Raw genomic sequence first — 27,936 nt, forward strand, 5'->3', positions numbered from 1 at the left:
ACAAAATATAACAGAACACAGTTTCAATCAATCAGCCGTTTATCTTCCTTTTTCAAAAGTTAAGCTAAGAGTTTATTTTAAGCATATCTTTAACAGAACCGTACTGAGTGTTTTGACTTTGGGTATGCTCATTGTGGAAGAAACAAGTTGGCGTTGGTTTATTAAGTAATCTTTGTTTACCAGTGGTGCAGCTGCGTACTTAGATTATGTGAACACTGTTGGCAGGTCAACTACTGGTCGCGAGAGATGGCAGTCACCAGACCTGCAGCTCCAACGGAACTGAAAACCAATTGTAGCACCAATGGACGAGTCTATAAGATTGGACTAAAACAACATGTCCACCGTTGTACAGATATGAAGTGGGGCTGTCCACAAGGCAAAAACGTTCATGTAGGGTGGAGGTGGTGGTTCAATGGTGAACAATGTCATGTTACTTGCAAGGATGGGCTGGGAGGGAGGAGAGGAGGATGGTTTTGAGGGCTGCTGGCTGAGGTTTAAATAGAGTTCTTGGGGGTGTAGTCTGTGGCATTGGGGTTCAGGTCCGAGGACACCGTCACATCATCCTTGCAGTATTTTGAGGAGAAGAGCGGAGAGGACGTCCTCTCTGAATTGAGAGTCTGATAAGAGCTTGTGCTGGGGATAAGAGCCATCACCTCAGCTATTTTTGATTTCAGCTCTGCAATCTCGCTGTCTTTCTCATGTACTGTGTCTGTGAACAAAATAACAGGTTTGTGGGAACTGGCATATTCAGTGCAAAAGAAATATACTATTCACACTTTGATAAGGATCAAATCATGGATTCAAAAGAAAACTATTATGTGGGGTCAAATTTGGTTTAAATACCTAAGCTTATTGTAAACATGGATCCTAGGTTTCAGTATGTCACTGCATCTTGTGGATCCCATACCTACTATTGACATGTATTGTTTATTTGTCAATAACTGGTCCCATGATTTGCAAAATGGCTGACTGGCGCCATGAAAACCATTTTTATGGTTACTCATGTATCAAGTGCATAAGGTTAGATTAAAGTGGCTGTTTGCCTAAAGAGGGGTTACCATATCATTATTTATCCAATTTTAAATGGGTACAATCTATGTTTAAGTAATGTTGTGAATTTTTGTGATCCTTAGCAAAGCGTGAGTAGTACATTATTAGTGACAGAAATTGGCCATAGTCATTTAGTCCTTGCCAGTGAAGGTTTTTATAGGGATGAGAATAAATTTGCCAGTTTTGTATGGACAATTGGATGAAAAATGTTAGTTTCTATCAATGATAACCAGTGCTGGTTATCGTTGACAATATGCAGACCGAAAAGGGGATCAGAGTAATTTATCAATAATTGATTGTGATCAATTGTATTTAAAATTTAAATGGGTCCTGACACAGTAATAACTTAATCTGCATCCTTCCACACTTCTAACTCATATACAACTCCCTTTCATTTTCCAACATTTAAAAATTAATTAAAGGTTAAAAGCTCACTCTGTAATATTTTAATTTGGCGCCTCTCCTCGGCGAGAGCTGAAAACAGATCCTGCTTGAATCTTGTCTCTGCACTCAGGTTATTCTCCAGCTCTGTGTTCTTGTCTTGCATGGCCCCCAGGGCCGCCATCAGAACCTCTGTCTCCTTCTGGGCATCCTTATACTGTCGCAGAGCCTAGAAACAAACAGCTTAGTTCTAAAAAGGTTCTAATTATTGTTGATGAATGAATTTATGAGAGAAAGTGAGTGAGGTTTTACGCTGCTTTCAGCATTATTCCAGCAGTATCACGAGAGGCAGATGCAGGTCTCAGAATATTCACACCTTTGGGGAAAACCCACTAGCATGAGTATGGTGCTGAAAACATGGTCGGGGCGAACCAGGATTTGAACCCATATATGAACATACATACATGGTTCAGGCAGATCAGTCGTTGACGAAGAATAATTCACAACAATGAGGTACAATTGAACACAACCAGCCAATTTACCCACTTGAGTGAGTGAGTATTGTTTTACGCCACTTTTAGCACTATTCTAGCAATATCATATCAGGGGACACCAGAAATGGGTTTTACCCATTTCACCCATGTTGGGATCGAACTCGGGTATCTGCCGTGGCGAGCAAACGCTTTAACCACTAGGCTACCCCTTCGCACCTTTACCCACAGTAAACACCTGATCCTTGTCTTGGTCCTTGAAGCAAAACATGGGAGACTCAGTAGCAATCAGTTGAGTGAGTGAGTGAGTTTAGTTTTACGCTGCACTCAGCAATATTCCAGCTATATGGTGGCGGTTTTAAATAATCGAGTGTGGACGAGACAATCCAGTGATCAACAGCATGAGCACTCAGTTGAAATGTTGCTCAATATACTTACTTGTACTTCTCTTTCAATCTGTCGAACTTGCTCTTCCCTCATTTTCAGATCCCTGCGGAGCTGTTTTATATCAATTTCACTGTCTCTTCTCCTAGCCTTACAACTCTCTGTGCATTCGACTCTGAAAACACATTAAACTGTCTACATTCCGATCACATTCAAACGTATTTTCATACAAAACAGCAAATCAAAGTCAATTTTTGTAGTTGATAAGCATGAGTGTTTAAATATTCAAGTCTGGACCAGACAATCCAGTGAATAATATTGTGAGCAATGACCTGCTGGGTCATGATGGCGTGATGTAATCACTTTGCCTGACAACCCTACCTATGAAGTCACCTATTACAGCCAGCATAAGCTAATCCCGAACCCTACAAAGACCCAAGCACCCCTGTAATGCCAAGCAATGTTCCACCGAATCCAACTCAACAGATGTCAACACATTACGTTAAACCAACCTTGCTGCTGTTGCCATGGCAACTGCTCTAGCTGCAGCAGCTGCCTCGTCTGCCTTTCTTGCTTTGCGCTCTGAGGCAAGCTGTGCCTCAAGTGATGCTCGAAGCTTTCGTTCCTCTTGCACCTTCTTTTCCAGCATAGCTATGTTCTGTTTATCTTGCTGCTTGCTGGTCACAAGGTTGTGCAGTCTGGGGACACAGCAACAATTGTTACACATGGAGAGGGTCAACTACAGGAGTGAGTGAGTGAGAGAGAGAGTCAACTAGAGAGAGAGAGAGAGAGAGAGAGAGAGAGAGAGAGAGAGAGAGAGAGAGAGAGAGAGAGAGAGAGAGAGAGAGAGAGAGAGAGAGAGAGAGAGAGAGAGAGAGAGAGAGATTTACACCGCCTTTAGCAATATGACAGCAATATTATGGGGCAGGGACACCAGAAATGGGCTTAACACATTGTGTCCATGTGGGGAATAGAACCTGGGCCTTCGGTGTGATGAGCGAACACCTTACCACAAGGCTACCTCAACCACAGCAGGCATATTCAGCTATCACATGGTGTAAGTATTATCAGGGTATATAGGGTTTTCAAACAGACTTTCAATGGTAGCTATTTTTGGGGGTAAGATATTAAATTTCGACTCAGCTAAGGAGGTTGTGCCTTCTACACCACCTTCTGCTTTAAAAGAATGCTATGACAGGAACACTCTACTAGCACGTACAATTTCGTTTCCCCATCTTTTACTTTCACAAAATAAGTCAAAGCAAGTCAAAGAAGATGTTTTCCTAAATAAGAATAACTGTAGTCTTCTAAAAATATCAGCTACTATTTGCCTTCTTTTAAATAGCATATGACACTATATGGACAACCCCATTCAACCTCACAGTCAAATTCTAGAAAATACCAAGAATACTTACTTATTCTGTAAATTTTCATTATCTTGCTGGAGTTGATACAGCTCGGACCGCAGGGACTTATCCCCTATACTGAAGTTATTTATCTGAGATCGTAACTCTTGCTCACAGTTTCGACTAGATTGAAGGTCCGCCTTTAACTTCTTTACATCTGTCTCTAACCTGAAAGAGTCAACAGATAAATATGAAGTTGGTTATCTTGGTACATCCTAAAAATGATATTTCACCAAAGTACTATCGCTGCATATTATTTACTGACATTTGCCAATATTTGATTACTGATCACGTTTGAGATTAACATAAGCACATGAAATTGTCTTGTGAATTTCTTCTGAGATCCTCTGTTGATTCAGCTAATAAATACCCAATATGTATACAAAGATAATTTAAATGCAATGACTGTAAGGAATAATAAACTATATTAGTTGTTATTTTACTTGCTGCTTTAGATGTGTACATAAAACAAAAATAATTATAAGTGAAGCTGGAGAACAATAATGAACAGCTTGACAAGATCAACCAATCAGCAATCACTACACAAAGGCATGCTGCTGCTTATTTAATTCTTGCCTATTTGTGTACACATTAAAAGTAAACAATCATAAGCACAATAACAGTGATTATTTGAGCCATACAGAACAGCTTGATGAGATCAATAAATCAGCGATCATTACATAAGGGCACCCTGCTGCTTCATTATACTGATAGCAAAACAAACATGTTGACACACAGGACCAGTAACTAACATCCAGTACTAACTAACTAGCAGTGATAAATGTGTTACGATCAATACGATCAACAACAGTCGCCTGACCACCTGCTCAATGTAGTTAGTGGTCTCTAGCATAGGTGGCTTGGAAATCATTTCAGGGGTGGAAATAACTTTTAAAATGCTAGTGTACTCGGAACAGTGGCACATGTAAAATCACTTGCCCTGATAAGTTTTCCACTATACTGGCTGTCTTCTGGTTGATTTTTTAAATAAACAACATAATTAACATTGGAAAGTCAAGTGGACACCGGTACAGTGTGATATACAAATTTGCTTGCCCGACAGAAAAAAACACTGGACTCGGACGTCGGGCAATGGGTTATTTCCACCCCTGCATTTAAACCTTGAATCCCACAATTCCTAAAATACTGACATTTGCTTCCTAATACAAATATTTCAACAAAACATAATAAAAAATTCACCTTATTTCAAAATTTAGGAACAGAGAGATTGAAATTGTCAGTTCTCCATCTCCAAATGAGATGTGATAACTTTCTGTCCCAATGAGCTGTATAATGCAAAAGGTTTCCCAGAATTTAGAAATGAGAGTTGTTCCATTTACTGTAGTCTTAACCCCCCAAAAAAACTGAAGTTTTGAAAAAATAATAGTATGCTGGGATTACTAATTTGCTAAACTCCCCTTACAAAAAAGCGATACCACCTAGTGTTGGGAATTGGCTAAAACCTCATAATGGATAACTGGTTCAATGCAACCGATCAATCATCAAAAATAATTGGTTAGCATCATTTATCAAATTTTCCTGGTTATGTTTGTTAATGCACAAAAAAAAAAAAAAAAGAAGAAGAAAGTGAAAACCATTGCTATTCGTTTGCGTTTTTTTTGTTTTGGTTTTGGGGGCAAATTGCACAAAATGCATCTGTGAACTTCACATACTTAAAGGATGACTAGTATGTTAGGAACATAAGTTTCCTGGAGTCTATGATCGATTGCTTGTTTAGTCATTGCGACCAATCTTCATATTTCGATTAATCCGACCACCACTTATACCAAGAAGCAGAAATACTGAAACAAAGAGGCTGTTATCGTTATGGGATTTAGGTCCACTGAAGCATGATGACACACAATGAAAGCACCACTCACCTTGCTATAACTTCATCTTTATTGTTGCTGAAAGTAGCTGGAGGTGGTATATCTTTACTGTATGTCTTCCCTTTTTTCGTACTATTTTCCTTACTGCTATTTAACTTGCTGCCCTGGGATTTTCCACCCACTGAGCTGGATGCTGTTTTGAAAGATTTAGCTTGCTGATCATTGACAAAATTGTCCGCACTTTCATCAAACTGATTAACATTAGTTTTCTTTGGCAAGCTTTTCTCTATATACTCTATCTCGTCATCTTCATTAATGTCTGAACTCTTGGCGGACTTCTTGCCATCTTTTTCTTCTTCTACTTTCACTATTTTCTTCCCTGCCACCCCATTTGAGATTACCTCCTCCTCCGGTTTGGATGGCAAAGCTGCAAGAAAACACAAGTCAGTAAGTCACAGAGATTACTACAGGACTGTATCATACTCATTTAACAAGACAAGTGTCAAAATTCTTGAATTTCCCAAATGACGTTAATGAATGAATTCTTAAGTTTCTTAATATCAGTATGACACATATGCGAGGGAAAAGTTTCTTTATTATTTATTAAGTCTCCATCATTTACAGTTCCTCTTGAGGAAATTGCACTGACAACAACTGCTGTCTTAGAAAACCATAACTGTTGAATGTTAACAATACTCAGCCATGACATTGTTTTGGGTGAGATCATTCTAGCCAAACATTAGTGATTTCAATGAAGTCAACAATGACATGGTGCACATAAAGGGATATTTGCATTAGAGCACATATGATATTTTATAATTTAATAAATTTGGGTATTTCTATGCCTGCTTGATGGAGAGACAAGCATGAAGAACAAGAAGATGTCTACCACTGATTTTAAATGAAACTCCAGGTGAAATACAATGTAAAGACAATTGTTGTTGGATATATATTCATTTGTTGTTTAACTCTGCCCCTAGCCCTGTAGTCCCCTCACCACCCCCTGACCACAACTGTCAGCATTATTCCAGCCCATACACGGCTGGGGATTAGGTGCCTCATATAGGTGGCATGATAGATTAGAGGGAGTTCAAATCTTAGATCGGACTCAAACCTAAAAACAGTGTACGAAATAAGCCAAAAACCCAGCCAGACATCAGGGCTAGTAACTTGAAAATATTACCAGCCCAAAATGGATTTAACCAGACCAGACACCAAGCAGGATATGGTGAATTTACTCAGATGTATGGAACTTCTAAACTTTTTACCAGACCGTCCGTCACAAATCTAGCCCGTCTCGGGCGGTCAGACGGGCCTTATTTCATACACTGGTAAAAAGAACTAGAATCTGTAGTTAGAAGACAAAGAGAAATTTCAGACATAACATACAGGCTTCTGTAAATAATCGAAGACTGGACCAGACAATCCAGTGACTGATATCATGAGTATTGATCCACTCAACTGGGATACAATAACATGCATCAACAATGTCAACAAGCCTAAACAACTGATCATGTAAGTTGTCTCTTATCTTTCCGTGGTCTCTGACAATACATGTTTCCAAATTCGTAAAGGTTAGTGCCTGAAGGATTTGTGTGGTATTGGGGATAAAACATTTGAAATATGTCACCTTTTTGTTTATCAGCATACTGGACCTCTGCAGGAAGTGCTTGATGTAATAGCTGCATGTAAAAATCATTTTCTTTTTGTACAACTTTCTGTCTTCTCTGTAAAAGGAAAGAAAAATGGGTAAAAATCATGAAGTCTTTAACTGGGACGTCTATTCATATTGCAAAACACATACCACAGTGCCATCCATTCAAGAAAGCTACATCACACACTATTTAGGAGTTTTGCACAATGTTCTGGGTCTATATAAGACCCCAGTATTTTTGTATTGACAGGAAGCATATTATTTTTCACATTTCATGTGTTTCAACGACAATTGGCATACTTAAGTGGCGGACAGACATATTATTCACACTTTGCTAAGGATCAAATCATGGATTCAACAGAAAACTCTGATGTGGTGTCAAATTTGGTTTAAATATCTAAGCTTATTGTAAGCATGGATCCTAGGTTTCAGTTTGTCATTTCACCTTGTGGAACCTATACCTGCTATTGACAGGTGCTGTGTACTTGTCAATGACTCGTTCTATGATTTGCAAAATGGTTGATTGGTGCCATGAAAACCATTTTTATGGCTACTCATGTATCAAGTGTATAAGGTTAGATTAAAGTGACTGTTTGCCTAAAGAGGTGTTACCATATTATTATTTATCCAATTTTAAATGGGTGCAATTTCAAATTAAAAATCTACGTTTAAGTAAAGATGTGAATTTTTGTGATCCTCAGCAAAGTGTGAGTAGAATAATTTGAATATGGCACATTTCATCCACAAAGCAACATGAGTAAATTTCTTTTTCAGCTTTCAAAATTCATGCTAGCCCTCCAGTACCAGCCTACCAGAAACAGCTGAGGACAAGTAAATATCTAATGATAACAGTGATTATTGATGAGAAGTATGTGAGACTTTCTATTTTTCATTTCTCGCTTTCATAAGTAACCCCCAAATTAAGTAAAAAGAGGCTGACACTAAAGGAAGTCCTAGGTGTTTGACTGTGAGGTTTACTCCTGTAGTGTTGATATCTTGACCCCTCGACCTTCACGCTTAAATTTGAACACTGAATTCCCTACTGACATACAAAGATTGTTACAAATTCAGACATTAAGCAATAAAAAAAACTTACCAATCTCATTCTGTAAGATATGTAACTTTTAAAACCAAATCCTAGTGTCACCACTGGATAACCAATACTGAAAAACACAAACACATAACAACAGTTAAAACCTCGACACTGAATCCTATGAAATGCATACATTAATGCAGATTGTAATAACTAATATCTGGACAAGAATAAACAGTGATTGATATTATGAGCAAACTTCCACGCTTTTACAAAGTCAGAGTATGATCAACACTATTATTATTATTATGATATTATTGTTATTACCTCCATTGTCTCCAGCCACATTACCAGCATAAAGAAATGTGCTTTCTAACTCAGAATCATCACAGGCACTTAAATTTCAATAAATGTCCCTCAACAATAGAGAATAAAACAGACTTGAATGCAATGCATAACAAAAATGCCTGAAGTTTTTCAATGGTACAGTTATCCAAGGGAGGTAACTCACCAGTGCGCAGCAAATGGCCTGCAAAGGTCTAAATTAAAAGGAAGGCTCTTGAGTTCTCGAAGTCGCACTGAGGCTTCTATGTATACAAAAAGCAACCACAGTGACACTGTCGGCAGACATATCCCCCTCTCTGAAACAAACCAGTAGACTTCATCACAGATCAGGTGAAGGAGATCGTAAATTTGAAATCATGAAAAACTGAATGTTACATTTTTTTCTGACAAAAACTACTAAAATCAAAGTTCTTCACTTATCATTTTATCATGTACATTCTTTTGTAATCATGGCAAATATTAGTAATAAACTTGATTAAAGGTAAAAACAACAATTACTGGAATCTACATTAATCAAGTTATTTACCTGAGAACTACTCTAAGTTACTATCTCAGCCATGTTAACTTCTTACATATCATCATAGGTAACTAGTTTTCCTACCACTGTTATCACTGACAGTAGAAGGTGAGAAGTATGTGAATGTATTACCTGTGTGCCAAACATATTGAACCCAAACGTAGGTACTGGCCGCAAAAAATAGCCACTGTACTGGTATGAAAAGATAGCAGATGACGTCTGATGTGATAGCGATGCAAACGAAGAAGACAGAGAAAGCCTGAAACAAAACAACAGTCATTTCACTTATGATAAGTCTGTCTCCCAGTCCCTTAAGTCCCATTATCTTCTCTTCTGCCTGGCCCTTTCTATAAAGCTAAAGCCCCAAATGAAGCAGGTCTACATTTCGTCAGGTTCAGGTCTGAATCTCCCATCTCACTGGGGCTCGTTTCCAATTTAAAAAGAATTGTTTGTTTCTAAATTATATATATTCAGAGACTAAACGTTAGTATACACTTATGACAGTTCTATAGGGCTTGAATTAAGGTGATGAATCCTGCTTACACCCAGTGCAACCTTAAGTAATAACCTGCTTGCACTCAGTGCAACCTAAGTAATAACTTGCTTGCACTAGAGAAAGACAACTTACATCTGCTGTTGAGTATAAATGCAATGTTGATGCTTGACGTTTTGATGATTTAGAACATTATAAGAAAAATATTCTAGGTCTGATGAGCAAAGTTTATCATATTTAATAAAATTTCATGACATAAACAGAAACAATCGTTCAATCAATGTCTGTGTAGTGATCTGAGTCACTGTTCCAAGCCAGTTCTTCATCATTCTGTTTTACAGTTGAAGTTTGTGTTCTTTGAACAGCAAAATATCAACATGCACTGGGTGCAAGTTAGCATAAATATGAGGCTGCAGTTTGCATTTGTCAGGTTCTAAGTGCTTAAATCAAACCCTGTACCTCATTATACAAAATTATTCCTTAAATTTATCTACATCCTCAAACAGGTCATTATCTTACAGGAAACATCCAAGCTAGGTCTGTTCATGACCAAATGGTTTACAATGCACAAAGCTAATACAGTCATCCCTCGCAATAACGCTCTTCGCTATACCGCGGATTCGGTTAAACCACGGGGTAATCTGTGGCTCCCATAGAAAAGGTTGCCCAGCGATCACACATGTTCATGTCATCGAAAATAGCACATCAACAAATCCGCTGTTGAGCTCTGGTTAATCACGTTATATTCTAGTGAAATTCAGTGCAGATTGCAATTAACAGTGTTTATCGTACATATCAATGCTTTTTCAGATGTTTCAAACATGCAGGGTTTTCTCAATAATTATCAGACAAACAGCAAAACATCGTAATAACTTATAAAAGACAACTTGCCATCTGCCAAATACTTACAATGTTTGCTGTGATGCAACACACCGCGTTATTGCACGGGTAAACACCGCCATCCGAGAACGTTATAATGTCAGAAAACACATTTTATTTGATTACATTCAATCCCATTTTCATTGATTAAAACTGTTTACAGCAACAACGGAGAAACCGCGAGTGAAATGGCATTACCTCATTCCATACAAATTCTGCTTACCACATTCGTGAGGGTCAGTTTTTTGCGTCTACCGCGATAGCACCAATTTCACTTTTTTCTCAGCAATCACGAACAGATTACAGCCTCGTCATCCATGGACCCCAAGACCGCGCTATTGACTCATTAAAGTCATATTTTACAATTAATTGCCAACATTTTGTTTTTACAATCAAAGTGGCACGTACCGCGGGAAGTCAGCGGTGACTTGTCAAACTGTCTCCTACGTAAAATGTATCCAGCCAGGTAACCCAAAGTGCTCAGCCTATGTTAAATATGTTCGTAGAAAACATGCATTATACTTATACAATAGCAATATATAATATCTCTGTTAAAATAACTGCTTAAGATATAAAATTATTCTGATAATGGAATAGAAATTCTTTGATGTTATGTTATCGGATCGTTTTTAACTGAATCACCGGTACATTGGACCAAAACATCTGTGCACCACTGATTGCTATTTCCGGCTTAGTTGAATAACAGGTAGCATAACAGGAACAACAATTGAATTACCATGTCTAGTGATGTTTGATTGCAAGGTTCCTGTACATACATCTATTATTTTCATTTACAAAGTTGTTTTTTTTTTCACCTCCAACAATACGATATAGTTTCGACTGGGCACAATACACGAAATAGCAGCTTTGTTATGTCCATGGAAAATACAATTTTACTTGGCCTTTGTTCCGCGTTATGTAATAGTTACTATAACGTGGGTGTCTAATAACGCGGGGTCATCAAGACCCAAGACCTGCGTTATGGCGAGGGATGACTGTATTAGCTGTCTCTCATTTATCACAACATACAGCCAAGTTCCAGATACATGGCAATAATCTGTAAATAAGAAAGTCTGGAACAGACTATCCAGTGATTTAATGTCTGAACAACAATCACAAGGTCAGGTTAAGTTGACTATGATCTAAATTGGTGAGCAGTTGACATACTTGGTTGCCTGTTACGACCATCTTACCAAGCTTGGCACCAATTCTGACCAAGAATCACAACAGAGGGAAGTAATACACACTGTGATGAAACATGTGAGTCTTCTACTATTCTAGTCTTTTTGTATTCTTTTCTGGAGATCTCATAACTTCTCATAAGCACAAAGAACAACTTCGATCAAAAGAATTTTACCAAAATGGGACTTCACTCACTTCAGACCAGATGCTAAAGGGGAACTTTATAGTTATCCATACTCTGGTGACGATTTTGGTCTTGATATAGATTTAATCAGTGAATGGTGTCAGTCAGTCTGTCACTGTCTATGTGTAAACTCATAAACTCTTAAATTGATACACATAATCAAATTTACGTTTACAGTCATCCTCTTCATGTTGCTACTCTTTATAAATTAAACAGTGGAATTCTTAAAATGACTAGAATATTCACTAAATGTTTACAAGATTATCATCTTACCAGTCCTTGGTACTTGAATGAGTCGTAAACACTTCGGAGAAGGAGCCAGAAAGGCCAGAGGTATTCAAAACGGAACTCCAGAATGAAATCTGCCATCAAAACCAGCGCCCACACCAGTAGAAACTTCAAGTACAAGAACGTACTGAAACAAAGAACATGCACATGTAGGACCTGCCAGGAATCCAGTCATACTATTCCTTCAAAAGAAAATGAAACAGGTCATTTTACACACATTTGACAAAATCAAACTTCCGCACACATTAGTGGCTAAAGCATATGGCAATCACACCCAAAACATTTAGTCTGTCTCACAGTCCCTGAACCACATCATTTTCCTACTGCCTATCCCTCCCTGCAATGTTAAAGTCCTAAATGAATCAAGTCTAGATTTTCCCAGGTTTCTCCCAACTAACTGGGGCTCCTCGTCAATTTAAATGGGTTTTTTTTGTTACAATCAAAATTATATATATTCAGACTCTAGGGCTGTGACGATACACTATCTGCGATACGATACGATACACATCACAACATACACCTTGAAAGAATGATACAGTATTAAGATTTCAAATGATTTATTTCAAGGTATTTGTGTATAACAATAACACTGTTGTAATAAACAAACAAGTAACTCTATCATACTTGCATATTTTTCTCTAAATAAGTACTTTAACATGTTTAAGGTAATACTGTTTTGAAAAAAAATTGTGTATCGTTTTGTAGCGATACAATAGTTGTATCATACTTAAATGTATAATGATGTATCGGTGCATCTGTGAATTGTCCCAGCCCTATCAGAGATTAAGCGTTAGTCTAGCAAAACATTATAAAGTATGGTTTGATTTTTAATCTTTTTATGTTAATATTTGTCAGTGAGGTGTTTTGTTTGAGAAGAAATGGCTACAGCAGAAATTAAAAAACAATTAAAGGGTATTCTTGTATGTCAACAATAATAATTAACATAAGCATCAATTTTAAAAACATAACATACAAAAACATAAACAACCATCATTGAAACATAAAACTGAACCACATCACATCTTCATCACTCATTTGCATGTTCATGTACAACAACCAAATGGGTACAATGTGTGAAGCCCATTTCTGTCGTGATGTCCCTGGCGTGATATTGCTGGAATATTACTAAAAACAGTATTATGCCATCAAATTAGCACATTGTGTCAGGATATTGTAGTCATATGTAATGCTACCTCAAGTTTTTTAAAACGCTGTGTACTGGCAACAGATTTGTACAGAAATATATTGTGATAGAGGCAGCCCTAATTAAAGTAATTAAAAAGGCTGTTTATTGGCAAACAATTTGTAATACAAGTAGCTCCAATGGAATACATTTTGTGAAATACTGGGAGGTAAAGTGTTTGACAGTGATTGACAGATCCTGATTTCTTTACACTAAAGTTTCATATTACTGGGAATGGTCAGTTGCAGACATTATGTAGCCATGGATACAGGGGAGATAACAATGTGTGAAAAATATTGTTTTAATGTTATAGCTATTTTGACAATGAATTTTGAAGCAAAACATCATTTGTAAATTAACTTTTGAGTACAAACCAAAACCTTGTGCAGTCCTCATAGTCAAAACTCCATAAAAATCACTTCTTTAAAAATTATTCTAAAATGAATCGAATCATACTGAGTGTAGTACTACCAATCACCTGTTGTAATATTTGTGATGAAATATTGGATGAGGTAGTGAAAACGTGAAGTACTGTCAGAAATATAATTTTTTTTTCCTTTTCTTCTTCACATTTACAATTTATGTAGTTAATATGTGAAAGTGTGAATTATCTGTTAAACTAGATTTGACCTAACTACAGTCTCAGTGTTAGGGAGATAGGAAAACGTTAAAAAAAAGGACCTTATTGGGGAGAGATTAGTGCAGAAATGAGCAATGCAGGCAAAGCGACTTATTTGGAACAAACCATGGCTTTATGCAAATTACTGTGCGAAGGTTTTGTATTACAAAAGACACTTTTTAAATGTCCATTTTGAAATTAGACTTAGCTTCATTAGAAATGATAGCTGACATAAAATATGATAACTTTAATACTGAAATAATTTAACAGGGCTACAGATAAGGGGCGTACAGGCGTAATGTACGCCTCAAAATCAATTAAGTACGACGTAATATAAGATTTCAAGCGTATCGTGTACGCACTTGTATACCTTTGTACGTTAACATTTAATTTCCTTGCGTATCGTGCAAATGGAAATATGTTTCGGATAAATACTTTTCAAGTTTCTTTTGCGAAACACGATTTGACACATGAAACCCGACAGTAGGAATCACTTGCGTTGCCATGCAACGATATGCGTCACTATTTTTCGATTGGCTAAAAACTACACTGTTCCTATTTATGTCCAGTCGGACCTGACATTTCGCGCATCACACGGTCGCTCAGTTATTTCTCACGCGACTTCAACTACAAATACATGGTTGGAAATAGTGATCGATGAAACGTCCAGACAAACCACATCACCAACTCGCTCACACAAAAACATGTCAGTACTCCTTCAAAATTCTCAGTACACCTCCACTTGCAATATGATGTGTAAGTACACTCATCCCCCCCAAAGTTATCTGGAGCCCTGATTTAATTATTAAGGATGTAGCTACCATGGAGTCTCACTATCACTATACAAAACAAACAGGAAGAAGGGGTCGTCTCAAAAATAAACCTGGACGGGTATCACAGACGGTGGTTGGGGTCTTGCTGGGTAGATATCTGGATAGAGATATCAGCTAAGATAAGATAAGGGGAAGTAAACAGCATGTCATAACAATGTACAAACAAGAAGACAAAGTCATCAATATCCTCTGCAATGGCAAAATACTCTTCATGAATATGTCTACTAGATATGATGATGTCAAAGTTTTGGCATGTATATAAGAAAGTGGAAGGATATTATTGAAAGTTTCTAAAGTTCTACTCCAGACAGGAGAACTACCACCAATTTCAGTTGAAGCCAAACTTGTTACCATGGAAGCGCTAAAAAATATTTTATTCCGAAATCAAAAACAACCAAAAGGCACCAGTTCACCACTAGACCTATCTAAGTGCCAAATTTGGTGAAGAAATATTGTGCAGTTTTTAAGTTTGCTGTAGTTGAAGTCCATCAATTTCAGTTGAAGTCACACTTGTTGCCACGTAAACGTCAAAATACTTTATTCAGAAATCCAAAACTACTAAAAGGCACCAGTTTACCACTAGACCTATCTATGTGCCAAATTTGGTGAAGAAATATTGAACGGTTTTAAAGATCTGCTCTGCAAAAGACGAATGTGCACGGAGTCCATTTTAATAATATCCAGTCCTGTCGATCTTCAGGTGGTCATGCCACCTATATATTTTGAGACATTTAATATAATGGCTGATTTAAGCTTTTCTATGGGTATCATACTTTTTCACATATAAACCTTATGAAAGAAACACGCAAGATGTTAATCAATAGATGAGACATATTCAACACACATTAAAAAGCATAAAATATCTTTGAGATGACCCTTGTGCCTGTCAGCAGCACATGCATTTCATGCCAGGTGAATCGACGGTCCGTCATCAAAACATGCCTGAACAACCTAATTGCCATGTATAGTCTGATCTATTGTTTTTAGCAGCTATTCGCATAAGTTTTGCTCGATTTTACGAGTAAACATGATTTTCTGGATATCGTATTAAGCATCCCACTGTACGCCAATTTAGGCCGATGTGGGTTATTTTGACATGTGCTATGTGCAGTTGTGTAAATTTGAGGGATACAGAGTAACAGCATAAAAACAATTGTTGTTTCTATTTCTGACAGTACTTTAGGCATCAGACTTGGGGCAGGGGTACTCGCTCAGAAATAGAAGGGCATTATATTCAAAGATCATGGAGGAACTCTAAAGAAGATAAAAGCTCCAAAATATCATGAGAAATTTTGAAGACATGCTGTAAACTTCAACTACAGCAAAATTCAAACAGGCATTGTACTTTGTTTACTTTCAACTGACCTCAACAAGATGTGTCAGAAAATCAGAGTTTACAGTTTGAGTTTACCGGTGTGCATGCACGTTACAGCTGGACTTTCATTCAGAAGGTCTGGCACATTCAACAAGCTATTCTTGTCAACAGTTTCTAACAGAATCAAGTTTATTCTTACAGGTCACAATTCTGGCTTGAAGCCTGCTATCAAATAATGTACACATATATATTAAGAGTTTTGATTTGAGAGTGTGTGTGAGTGGGTGGTTGGACGAGTGGGAAGTTGGACATAAGAAATTCTAGCTCAAAAGAATTAATATCCTTTCACTACCAGGGCATTTTAGTATCTTTCAAAAATATTTGAAGCATTTTACGAAAAATACAGATGCAAATATAGCGGAAACAGGAAGGTTACCAACAAAATACACCACATGTAACATTTTTTGTTTCAGCTGTCAGTAGTCTATTTTAAAACTGGGTCAACGGAAAGGTTGCCATTCCACATGACCGACAGGTAAAACAGTCATAAAACAGTTAGATACGCCATCGAAACTGGAAACTTGCTACCTGCCTGAGGATAACATAAAAAGAAGCAGTGCTCAGATAAGTGTGCGTTCATGTTCATACGGGTGAAACACTTACAAACCCAATAGCATGACTCAATTTAGAGCCTTTTCAAGTTGTATACGTCTTGACAGATCTTTATTTCCTGATCAAATGTAGTCATGACGTACACACAAACTCTAGTGCAGTGAATCAAAAAACATCTCACTTATTGTAGTGAGTGAGTGAGTGAGTGAAGTTTTAAAAAGCTTTTGGCAATATATGGGAGTGATGAAAATAATAAACTGATGACAGAATACACTGCCCAAGATCCGTAAGAAAGTAGAAGGATAATAGGCGCTTGTTAACAATAATCGATGACATTTTATAACACGTCCTTCCCGTGTACAATGCATATGCTCACAATGTTGACATATAGTATGACCAGAAATTATTGAGAATTTTAGGAATATGTTTAACTGGATGTCTAGTACAAACAACCTTGACCAGCTATCAAGTGCTTGGAGACAACTCCGTTAATCCTTTTTCATTAGTTTGTGAAGAGTTATCACCCTTTGTTTACTTGCTAGCAGACGACATTTTCAGTGATATCTCAGTATGGATGATTTAGAAAAGAGGAAGTTGATTTTAGAGTATTATGACAAGGACAATTGACTGTCGGATAGGATTGATAGAGGAACTGTGGCTGTCTGTAAGGAGACAATTCGAACTGATCTGCATGCAATGGGTAGGCAGAAAAGTCGAGGAATTCCATCACCGATCATGAAACCTGAACAAAAGGAGCAAAGGTTGAACTGGTGCTTACAGCATAGAAATTTTAACTGGGACAATGTGATTTTCTCAGATGAAAGTTCTGTGTGGCTGTTTCCTAATACACTGAAGTTCTAGACAAAACAAACAGAAAAACCTTTGTATCAGCGCCCAAAGTACAGTCCGAAATTTAACGTGTGGGGTGGCATATCTGTGTATATCTGCTAATATTCACATTTAATATGTGAGTAATGAGTGAAAAAGATAAAAAAATTTACAATCTTTAAATTCTCAATAATTTCTGGTTGTACTGTATAACCTTTTATTAGTCATGCTGCCAAGAGGCGCTAGAAATTTGAATAGTCACATGACTTATCCCACCGGGTACCCATTTACCCTGCTGGGTAAATAGAGACAATTGAATAAAGTCACCTGCCTGTATATAGTGAACTGGATATCGGTCTGGTTTCCAACCAAACGGTATAACGCACATGCCGTCGGTTATCAGGTTCCTACACCTGTCCTGACTACCTGCGCTGCCCCAACCTCGTGAGGCAGCAGATTAATTTAAACCGTAGCTAGTCTCGAAATAGCCGTGGTGATCCTAATTCAGTAATAATAATAATGAAGATAAAACTGAAAATTATCGCAAAATCCAACCACAAAGTGAATGCTCAAACACGTACTATAAAGAAATGTTTGAGTTAATACTGCAGTGAAATAATGTAATCAACCATGGATGCAGTTTTATAGCGATGGGCAGATCATTCTACAGAAATGGCGAACTACCAGTGAAAAACGCTTCCCATAAGAAGCCATGGCAGTCTATATAAAAAAGCATTCAATAAGAATTGCTTACAGATCGCAGTTGTCTGGTTGAAGGGAATTAACAATTCACCTAGCTATTCTGGTGCTATGCCGTTTTGACTCTTGTATGTGATACAGAGTACTTAAAACACCTGTACCGGATTGATTTGAAGCCGTGGCTGTAGGTAGATTTCAATGCAACTAATGAATAACTAAAGTAGTAGGCGAAGAACTGGCCTCAGATGACGAAAAACTATAGCTTCCTTATACAACGGCAAGTGTAACAGATTGTCGAGTGGAGAAAAGATCGACAACTCCCTGACTCACTTATGCCAGTCCCGTATACGGTAGATATCTACCAAAAGTTGAGAGAATCAAATTCCGTTTATAAGTGATGAATGGGGAAGAGATGGCTTATGAGTCCTTTCTGCTTGTCGTAAAGGTAACTAATGAAATCGGGAGGTCAGGTTGCTGACTTAGTTAACCCAATATGACACCATATCCAAACTGCGTAGATCGATACTCATGTTGTTGATCACTGGCTTGTCTGACCCAAGTCGATAAATTATAGGCCCCGTGACATAAGGCTGGAATATTGCTCAGTGATGCGGAAAACTTAACTCGCCCACTCCATGCATGATTGATACTCGTCTACCGTGAATAAACTATAGAGTATCCCAGCTGCCTACGAATATAGACTCTAGACTATGTCTCTATTTTAATTCTTTAATGAATCCAGTCTCTGAATCTGTTCAAATGAAGTGAAATAAACCACGACCAGGAAAAAAATGCGCCAACGCCCCTCTTGAGCTGTGTCCTTTATAACCCGAAGTAAACTTGGAAAACTGGAGGAGCAAAACCCGTAGACCCGTGGCAAACCAGCAAGAATAGGATAACATACCAATGGATGTCCGAGCAGCCATATCTAACTCCTTGAATCGCTATTGTACACTGAAGTGTTTGCTCCCAGAAGCCGTTAACTTCATGTAAGAGGGCAAAATCCTTATCCAAGTTAGGTAGACTGGCCGGAATAAATCTATCGTGAATGGTGTAGACCTGGGCAGGTTATCCCACGTCGTGGCCTTGGAGAGGCCTAAGTTATAATACTCCAATGGTTTCTTAAGTAATGAAGAATGCGACAAGGACAGCTTGGGCATCCCTTCTGGCAGTAATCAGCAACCCAACTCCACGGGTATGTCAATTCCCTGATCCTCAAATGGAGGTGGAAGGATATTGGGATAAAGACCATATGATAGTTCCAACTTCTCCATAAAAATTCAACCCGGCGAGAAAACCTCTTCCAAAAACATTCATAGTTAGTACTGTCAACAAACCCTCACACATAGTGAACTCCGGTTGTGAGAAGGGATATACCGATGAAGCGACCAGATCGGCCAAGTCAGACACCAACGGGTTCAAGGACGGATTATCCGTGTCAGTATACGCCTGCAGTCCTGTGGCCATATTCTCTTATCAAACCGCTAGGTCCGTGGCTGTGGAATTGCTGGGCTGACAAGCCATTGTCAATAGCCGCCTATCCGGTATCATGGCTCAATCCGGGACGGGAATCCCGTGCACCCGGTACGGTATCAAGCAGTGAAAGTCCTGCTGCCTAGTCCCACCATGGAAAAAGATAGCAGGCCCGTGTCTCTCGGTTGCTGGGTTGACAAGCCCATTGTTAATAGCCGCCGACCCGGTGGTATGGCTCAAGCCGGAAAAGGAACACCAAGCACTCGGCACGGTATCCAGTCCGTGACAGTCCTGCGGCCGTCCCACTGTGGGAAAAGATAGCAGGCTGTGAGCGAGAGGGAACCGCCACGGATGGCTGGTTCTCGGGAACCAAGATCGCGGAGTGTGTAGCCTGAGCCACGGTCACCCCGGACCCAGCTAGACCGACTCCGTTCCCGTCGCCTGAAGCCCTTGGCTTCTCCCCCTGAAGGGGACCGGCCTCCTGCTTATGCCAGGGTATGGTAACCGGCTTTCCCGGTCATAGCACCCCTGGTTTCCGTCAGAAATGACTTTGGCCCCGGCTCGTGCCATCGACCACCATTTTCATACAGAAAAATTATATGATGGGTTCTAGGAGAAAAATACAGTGACGTCGGGATCAAGGGAGATAACTCAGGGGAAGATTAGGTATACCACTAGAAATAGCTATGACTTAGTGTTAAAATTTCTTTTGATTTTCTGTATGTAATCTGTGTATCCACAGGAATAAAGCTACCATAATCCAGAGGGAATGTTTACGTTATAATTATAATATTTGCTCATTGTTTTATAAATAACCAAAGACTGGACCCATTAGAGTGAAAATACATTGAATACCCAAATAGAATGGTGCTGGGAGTCAGATTGAATGAGGTAGTCGATACTGTTCCTGCAGTGGATCCGACTGGTACAGTCATATCAAAGACTGGGATGCTGGGTGAGGCATTTCAGTTAGACATTTCCAGAAGACATTGGTCATGTTGAAACTGATCCTGGGACCTCTTTAACGGTCATCTGTTTATCATGATGTGTTATTCTAATTATCTGTTCTGGGGCGAGGTCAGCCATTATACATGACATGTAAACTGTCCTTGATATAGATTTGGTTGTTTTGTTTGTTGTTTAATGCCTCACTCAGTAATATTCCAGCTATATGGCTGCAGTCTGTAAATAATAGAGCCTAAACTAGACAATCCAGTGATCAACAGCATGAACAACAGCATGGGTTGCAGAAGACGAATCCTACCCTGGACCTTCACGTGTTTCCTTGATATAGAAGATCCAGGGATCATTAATGCTTGCTGCTATAGTATTTATATCTGAATTAATAATGGTCTCTAATTGTTTGATAGGCAGTCTAGAAGTTGGTGAGTCAAAAATGAAACATACAACTTTATGGATGACAACTTCTTATTTATTGCATTTTGATGTAGATTCTTACATCGTTATCAAGCTAAAACTACATCGAAATGTCGCTCTATGCAATAAATAAAAAGTTGTCATCTATAAAGTTGTATGTTTCATTAGTGGTCTCTAACATGTGGTATGGAATCTCCCTTTATAATGTTCAACATGAGAGTTCTGCCCCATACTTGAAAGCTTTGTCTCCAACACAGATAATGTTGCCTGAAAACAGTGACATCCAGATGACATTTGTGAACAAATCAGGACCCACCTGTGAATTACTGTGAAACAAATCTCGTTAACCTTGCAGGAGGCTAATTAAGCATCTCTCTATTGTGTCACCAGCATAGAAACCAATGCAAACTCGAAAATTATGAAACCAAAATGATATGGCTAAACAGAGGACAATGCCCCTTATAAGCTTGCTTTAATAAATTTATGTGGCTATTTCGTAACCAAGATTTCGAGGTCTTTATTAACCTATCAGTTTTGTGTGTGTTATAAACACCCTGAATACAGTAAGAGAATGTATCAGTTTCGCATGTCATTACAAAAGAGGTTGGTAGGTGTCACTAGTCTTGATTATTTCATTGGATGTTTTACTGCATTAAAGTTAATTTATAATACAAAAACTCTATTTGCGAATGGAGTGTGTGATGATGAGATAAGAATTAAGATCGGTTTAATCCAGCAAAACCACAGGGATTTACCTTGAGTCCTGTATTTGAGGGTCCCTGCGACTCATGCTCTTAATTTTTAGGGGTCCTGGACAACAAAATGGGGGTCCCATATACTAAAATATAATTATTAATACTGTTATTGCATTGTATCATGATCATCACATTGTTACAGTAATTAAATTGCAAATAATACCATAACCTAGCTAGTAGCAAACTCTGTGATAAATTTTGTCACTTGATTGGAATTTTTACAAAAAGTATTTGGACTCTTTTCTGAGTCCCTGTGGACGCACTATTAAAGTTTGTTGCGTCCATTGTCAAGTTTTATGCGTATAGGACGCAGGAATTCACGTCCTGTAAATCCCTGAGGCCACTAATTTTATTGAATCTTGATGTGTTAGTCCTGTTACTATGGTTACAGACAGAGGATGCCAGTGATGATGGAGGGGTCTATGTGATATGATCTCTATACCCCAGAAAGGCAGAAAAACAACACAAATGCCAAGAAATACTCAATATATTTTGTGTGTATACAGATGTTAAAGACGCTGATGCCAAGATTATACATATTTTACCCTAGAAGTTTTACTAAAAAAGCTATTTCAAATTATTCAAGATCTGATTTTTAAGCCAAAAACAACATGAGCTGCCCAGCAACTGGTTTTAACATATTTTACAACACCTCAATCATCTAAATACAAGACTGTTCCCAGAGGAGCATCCTTGTTGACAGATGAAACAAACCCAAACAAAATATGCATGATGAAATATACCTGATACGCCATACATATCATGCTGATCTACAGAAGTCGTATAAAGAGGAAGGTCTATTGTTGTCATGGGAGTTTCTTCCCACTATTGTCACCAGCCATATTACCAGCACTCTAACAAAGATGCTACTAATGCATGGTCATTATACCTGTGATGTGGCTATTAGCAGTGTAGGAAAGATGTAGAAAATCTAGCCTGTCCACAGGACTGGCAGGTCAAATTTTTTACCAGTCCTTCCAAAATGTAGCCTGTCCTCCAAATATAAATAAAACACCTTCGGCAGTAAATATTCAACAAGAAGACAAAGTCATCAATATCCCCCGCAATGGCAAAATACTCTTCATGATTATGTCTACGAGTTATGATTATGTCAAATATTCAGGTGTGTATAGAGAAAAGTGGAAGGAGAGTATTGAAAGGGGCACTATCACCAATTTCAGTCTCAGTCAAACTTGTTGCCATGGAAACGCCAAAAATATTTTATTTAGAATTCCAAAACTACCAAAAGGCACCAGTACACCACCAGATCAAACTATGTGCCAAGTTTGGTTAAGAAATAGAGAACGGTTTTAGAGTTCTGCTCCAGAAAATAGCACAACCACCAATTTCAGTCTAAGTCGAACTTGTTGCCATGGAAACGCCAAAAATATTTTAATCAGAATTCCAAAACTACCAAAAGGCACCAGTACACCGCCAGACCAATCTATGTGCCAATGGTGAAGAAATGTGAACGGTTTTAGAGTTTGCTCGTGAAGAAATCAGTCTAAGTTGAACTTGTTGCCATGGAAACGCCAAAAAAATATTTTATTCAGAAGTTACACCACCAGACCAATCTATGCTGCCAAGTTTGGTGAAGAAATAGTGAACGGTTTTAGAGTTCTGCCCGGAAACAGACCACCAATTTCAGTCTAAGTCGAACTTGTTGCCATGGAAACGCCAAATATTTTATTTAGAATTAACCAAAAGGCACCAGTACACCGCCATACCAACTACCAAGTTTGGTGAAGAAATAGTGAACAGTTTTAGAGTTCTGCTCCCGGAAAAATACACAACCACCAGAGTCCAACTTGTTGCTATGGAAATGCCAAAAAATATTTTAATCAGAAATACCAAAAGGCACCAGTACACCACCAGACCAATCTATGTGCCAAGTTTTCTGAAGAAATAGACAACGGTTCTTTAGAGTTCTGTCTCGAAAAGACAAATGTGCACGGACGGATGACGGACGGACGGATCGGAGTCCATTTTAATACCCCAAAAGCAGCGTTGCTATGGGGATAAAAAGGTTATAATCATTATATATATGTCATTGGTTTGCTAAAATTGACCAGACATGAGGACGGACTAGATATTTTTTTAACCCGTCCTCCACAAAATTCACCCGTCTCGGACGTTGGGACGGGCTATCTTTCCTACACTGCTATTAGTGTTGAGAATTGGTTTAAATCTCATAATTGATGATTGGTTCATTACAACCGATCAATCATCGAAAATAATTGGTTAGCGTCATTTATCAAATTTTCCTGGTTATGTTTGTTAATGCACAAAAAGATAAAAAGATAAAGCAAAAAAACCATGTAGTTCTTTTCGAACCGGGTCTTGTTTTCTTTGCATGTAGTTCTTTTTCGTTTTCTTTGCAAATTGCACAAAATGCATTTGCAAATGTCACATCTTTAAAGGATGACTAGCATGTTAGGAACATGAATTTCATGGAGTCTTTAAAATAAATTCAATCATGAATTGGAAGAGCTTGTAGTGCTAATGAAATCTAACAGACAAAACCAACCTTGTGAAAAATATTGTTATTGCAAACAAGTGTTCCAAAATTGATTGTGTTCGATTATGAGAAAACATGATTGATTGCTTGGTCATGTAGTCATTGCGACCAATCTTCGATTATTTCAATTAATCGGACCACCACTAGTGGCTATGTCTTGTTGCTTTAGATATTAGAGAAATAACACAATTAGTCTTAATCAAGGCATACTATATCCAATACTGAAGGCAGAGTGAATGTGACGACTCTGATGAGGTGGAAGATAGTCTAGAGTGAGTGAGTACGGTTTTACACCGGTTTAGCAATATTCCAGCAATATCACAGCTGGGGACACCACAAATGGCTTCACACATTGTACCAACGTGGGGCAATTGAACCCAAAGTTTCAGCGTGACGAGCGGATGCTTTAACCATTAGGCTACCCTACCGCCCCAGATATTCTAGAACTTGTTGGAGTTATGATGATGAAACTGAGTGAGCGAGTTTCTTTGTCATATTTCTATTTTTCTTAATTCCAATTTGGAACATGGTACTGTTAAACGTATTCTTACAAAATACAGAAAACAAAATATGGAAATAGTTAAAATATACAAGTAGGGGATTACAAAAATTCAACTGTAAGACAGGTTGTGCTCATGTGATATGGAAACACTATGTTTTACTACAAGGATCTTTATATCAGTTAGGGCAGTGGGGTAGCCTAGTGGTTCAAAGCGTTTATGTTCGTCACTCAGAAGACCCAGGTTTGATTCCCTTCATGGGTACAATGTTATGTATGAAGCCCATTTCTGGTGTGCCCCCGCCGTGATATTGCTGGAATATTGCTTAAAGCCGCGTTAAACCATACTCACTCAATCCTGTTCAAATGTGTATTTCAGTTTGACTGAAGTTAGGTGAATAAGTTTAACTTCCACCAGCCACAGGTGTGAAGTTGTGGACAAGTGTGGCTATTGTTGACAAGTAATTGAAAATAAGTGCTTTTTATCATCTTCTACAGGTGTAATAATAATAATGGTAGTATGACACAAGTGGAACAAATACTTTGTTGGAATTGTAAATGACTAAATATAAAAGACAATTTTCTGTTACATGTTAAGTGTTCTGGAATACTGCTAAAAGTGGCGTAAAACTAAACTCACTCACTCACTATATCAGTAAGGCTGGCTTAAAAAATCGAAAATATAAGGAAGACTTATTAAAATTATTGCTATGAAAGTAGTGTCATTGATAATATCTCTCAGAATCTATGGTAACCCATGCACAAATGTGTCACCACTCACCAGTGATTGTAACACATTTCTTTTGCTCAATTTTAAAAATTTATTGTCATAATTTCATCTCTGATATTTATCAACAATTCATCTATGAATGATCTCTATGATCTAGCCAGACCTTTTTAATCGTTCCTACAGTAAAACAGGGACGATGGCCTGTAAATATTCTGGACCAAACAAACCAGTGATTATATTAAAAGCAATGACGCATCCTTTTGGGATATGATCACATTTGACCAATATAACAAAGCCTGACAAACTGGAGGACCAATTCTAACCTTGAATCCCAATAGGGAACATCTGACAACTGAATGCTAACTACTTTCTATCTAAAAGCTTTACAAACTGTACTCTTAACTGTTTTGCTTTCAGTTTGATAACGCATGCAAATGCTTGGTAAAATAAACAAATAAGTTCTATATGTGCATATTTTGCATATTTACATTCAAACTACAATGACTGAGTGTGACATACTGATTCTTAACTAAACCAATCAGGAAATTACTTGTGAAGAACCGCGTGAAAATTGGTCTTCAGCAACCCATGCTTGTCATAAAAGGCGAGTAACAGGATTGGGTGGTCAGGCTCGCTGGCTTGTTTGACCCATGTCATTGTATGCCAATTGCGTAGATCGATACTCATGCTGTTGACCACTGGACTGTCTGTCCAGACTCGATTATTTACAGACCGCTGCCATATAGCTGGAATATTGCTCAGTACGGTGTTAAACAACAAATGAACCAACCAATAAGGAAATATGTTTTGACCTAATTTCTCACACATTCCTGGTTAAACCATAGCATATACACTTGCAGTTAACATGGTTAATGTTATTTGCATTCATTTTCAATTTGTATGCACTCAGAATGCAACATCTTGTTGCCGGTACAACAGTGCACATAGCTTATATATAAATGAGTCACACGATATCTACTGCCACTGGTAATTCTTTCCTGTTCAGAAGCTTCCTTCATGTTGAAATGATTCATTTCAGGTTTCAAAACACTCTTTCAAGAATGCTATACAATTCACAATACTTCAGAATTCCAAGTTTACAAGTGGTGACCAGGAAAAGGTTTATGGTTTTACATTTACAGAAACACTGTCAACATTTTGATCACTTCTGTGTTGGGTTGCTAAACAAATCTCAAAAATGGTATCGGATAATTAAATCTTTTAGATCTTTTAAGAATAATTTGCCTGATGTACATTTGGTAACAGTCCTATTTTCACTAGTAGTTTTCAATTCATGAAAAGGAATTATGTTAGATCCTTCAACAGTGACCTGAATAGTCAAGTGACATCACTTTCCTTGAATACACATATACAAAAAGGTGTATGTCACAACGGATTGCAATAATGAATGTGGCTAGCCAGTTTCTTAAGTGAAGCTGATTTTAGATTTGTGATATAAATAGCATCTTTGCACAAACCATCTGCTAGTAATTTCAGGACAAAATATTTGGAGAACAGTGAGTGACATGATATTTTCATTACAAATTGTCATTAGAAACCATAAATGGTATATATTTGTAGACAAATAACCAAATATAAAGACTGGCTAAAGATTGTAGTGTGTGAATACAAACATTTTCAAGTTATTTCCTGTTTCAAATATTTCCTGCTCTCTATCTGTTGTTGCTTTTATGGACAAAGGTACCTTGGTGCTTTGATAGTGCCAGTTTACCGATAGATCTATTGCTAACGTCAAAATATGGGCATTTGTCGAGGTATCAAAACGTTACTTTTGACATTCAGCATAACTTAGGAAGGGAGATGGCATGCTTCTTTGATGTAGTATTCAACGCTAGTGACCTGGTCGTAGTAGCATTGATCGTGTTTATGTCCTTAAAGGGGAAATGCACTAGATATCTCGACCTTAAACTCATTTCTTTGAACGATTCCTGAAATTTGACATTTTACGTAAAATGGCAGACTCGAAACTGGCACTGCCATATTGAAACACAGTCGTGTTCTTACCTTCCATAGATACCATCCGATATTTTGTTCCTTTTCACAGGGCGTCTGGGTTTGCCGCAATCAACATTTCGCGGTCTTTTCATGTTCCTCAATCCCCTGCACACATCAATTGTGGATTGATGATGTTCTTTTGTCTAATTTTATCTTTCCTAATTATTATGACAGTCCTGGAAGTACTTCCACAGCTTCTATGTCCTTGCACATGCGCCCTGGGTCAGACTCGTCCGGCTAATTCCGCCACAAACGACCGTAATATTCCGGAAATATTCAACACCGCATACAACTGTAAATTAACAGTTTTTCAGGTTTACAAAAGATATGAGGTATGTCTGAACCGACAACAACACTCAGATT

The 27,936-nt window shown here is 38.0% G+C and overlaps 1 protein-coding gene across 1 annotated transcript; it reads right to left on the bottom strand.

The window, feature by feature from the left end:
* Positions 1-21: 21 nt before the first annotated feature.
* On the bottom strand, positions 22-27,936 carry LOC124274851 (macoilin-1-like). The gene is made up of 12 exons (XM_046710217.1): positions 27,583-27,936; positions 12,102-12,243; positions 9,223-9,349; positions 8,740-8,869; positions 8,292-8,358; positions 7,172-7,268; positions 5,593-5,968; positions 3,722-3,880; positions 2,819-3,004; positions 2,361-2,481; positions 1,486-1,660; positions 22-709 (listed from the first exon to the last, which is right to left on the bottom strand). Exons 1-12 carry the CDS (start codon positions 27,663-27,665, stop codon positions 495-497), a joined length of 1,878 nt encoding a protein of 625 aa, XP_046566173.1. The 5' UTR covers positions 27,666-27,936; the 3' UTR covers positions 22-494.

This window comes from Haliotis rubra, unplaced genomic scaffold (assembly GCF_003918875.1).
Source record: "Haliotis rubra isolate DU_JTF1 unplaced genomic scaffold, ASM391887v1 Scf195, whole genome shotgun sequence".
NCBI classification, from domain to species: domain Eukaryota; kingdom Metazoa; phylum Mollusca; class Gastropoda; order Lepetellida; family Haliotidae; genus Haliotis; species Haliotis rubra.

Bases quoted from the DNA above. Each gene is read 5' to 3' on its own strand.
- LOC124274851 (XM_046710217.1), bottom strand. From the start codon at position 27,665: ATGAAAAGACCGCGAAATGTTGATTGCGGCAAACCCAGACGCCCTGTG. The intron at 9,350-12,101 runs GTAAGATGATAA...GTTTTGTTTCAG, and splicing joins CATTCAAGTACCAAGGACTG to GCTTTCTCTGTCTTCTTCGT. The intron at 8,359-8,739 runs GTGAGTTACCTC...TGTGTTTTTCAG, and splicing joins AGGCCATTTGCTGCGCACTG to TATTGGTTATCCAGTGGTGA.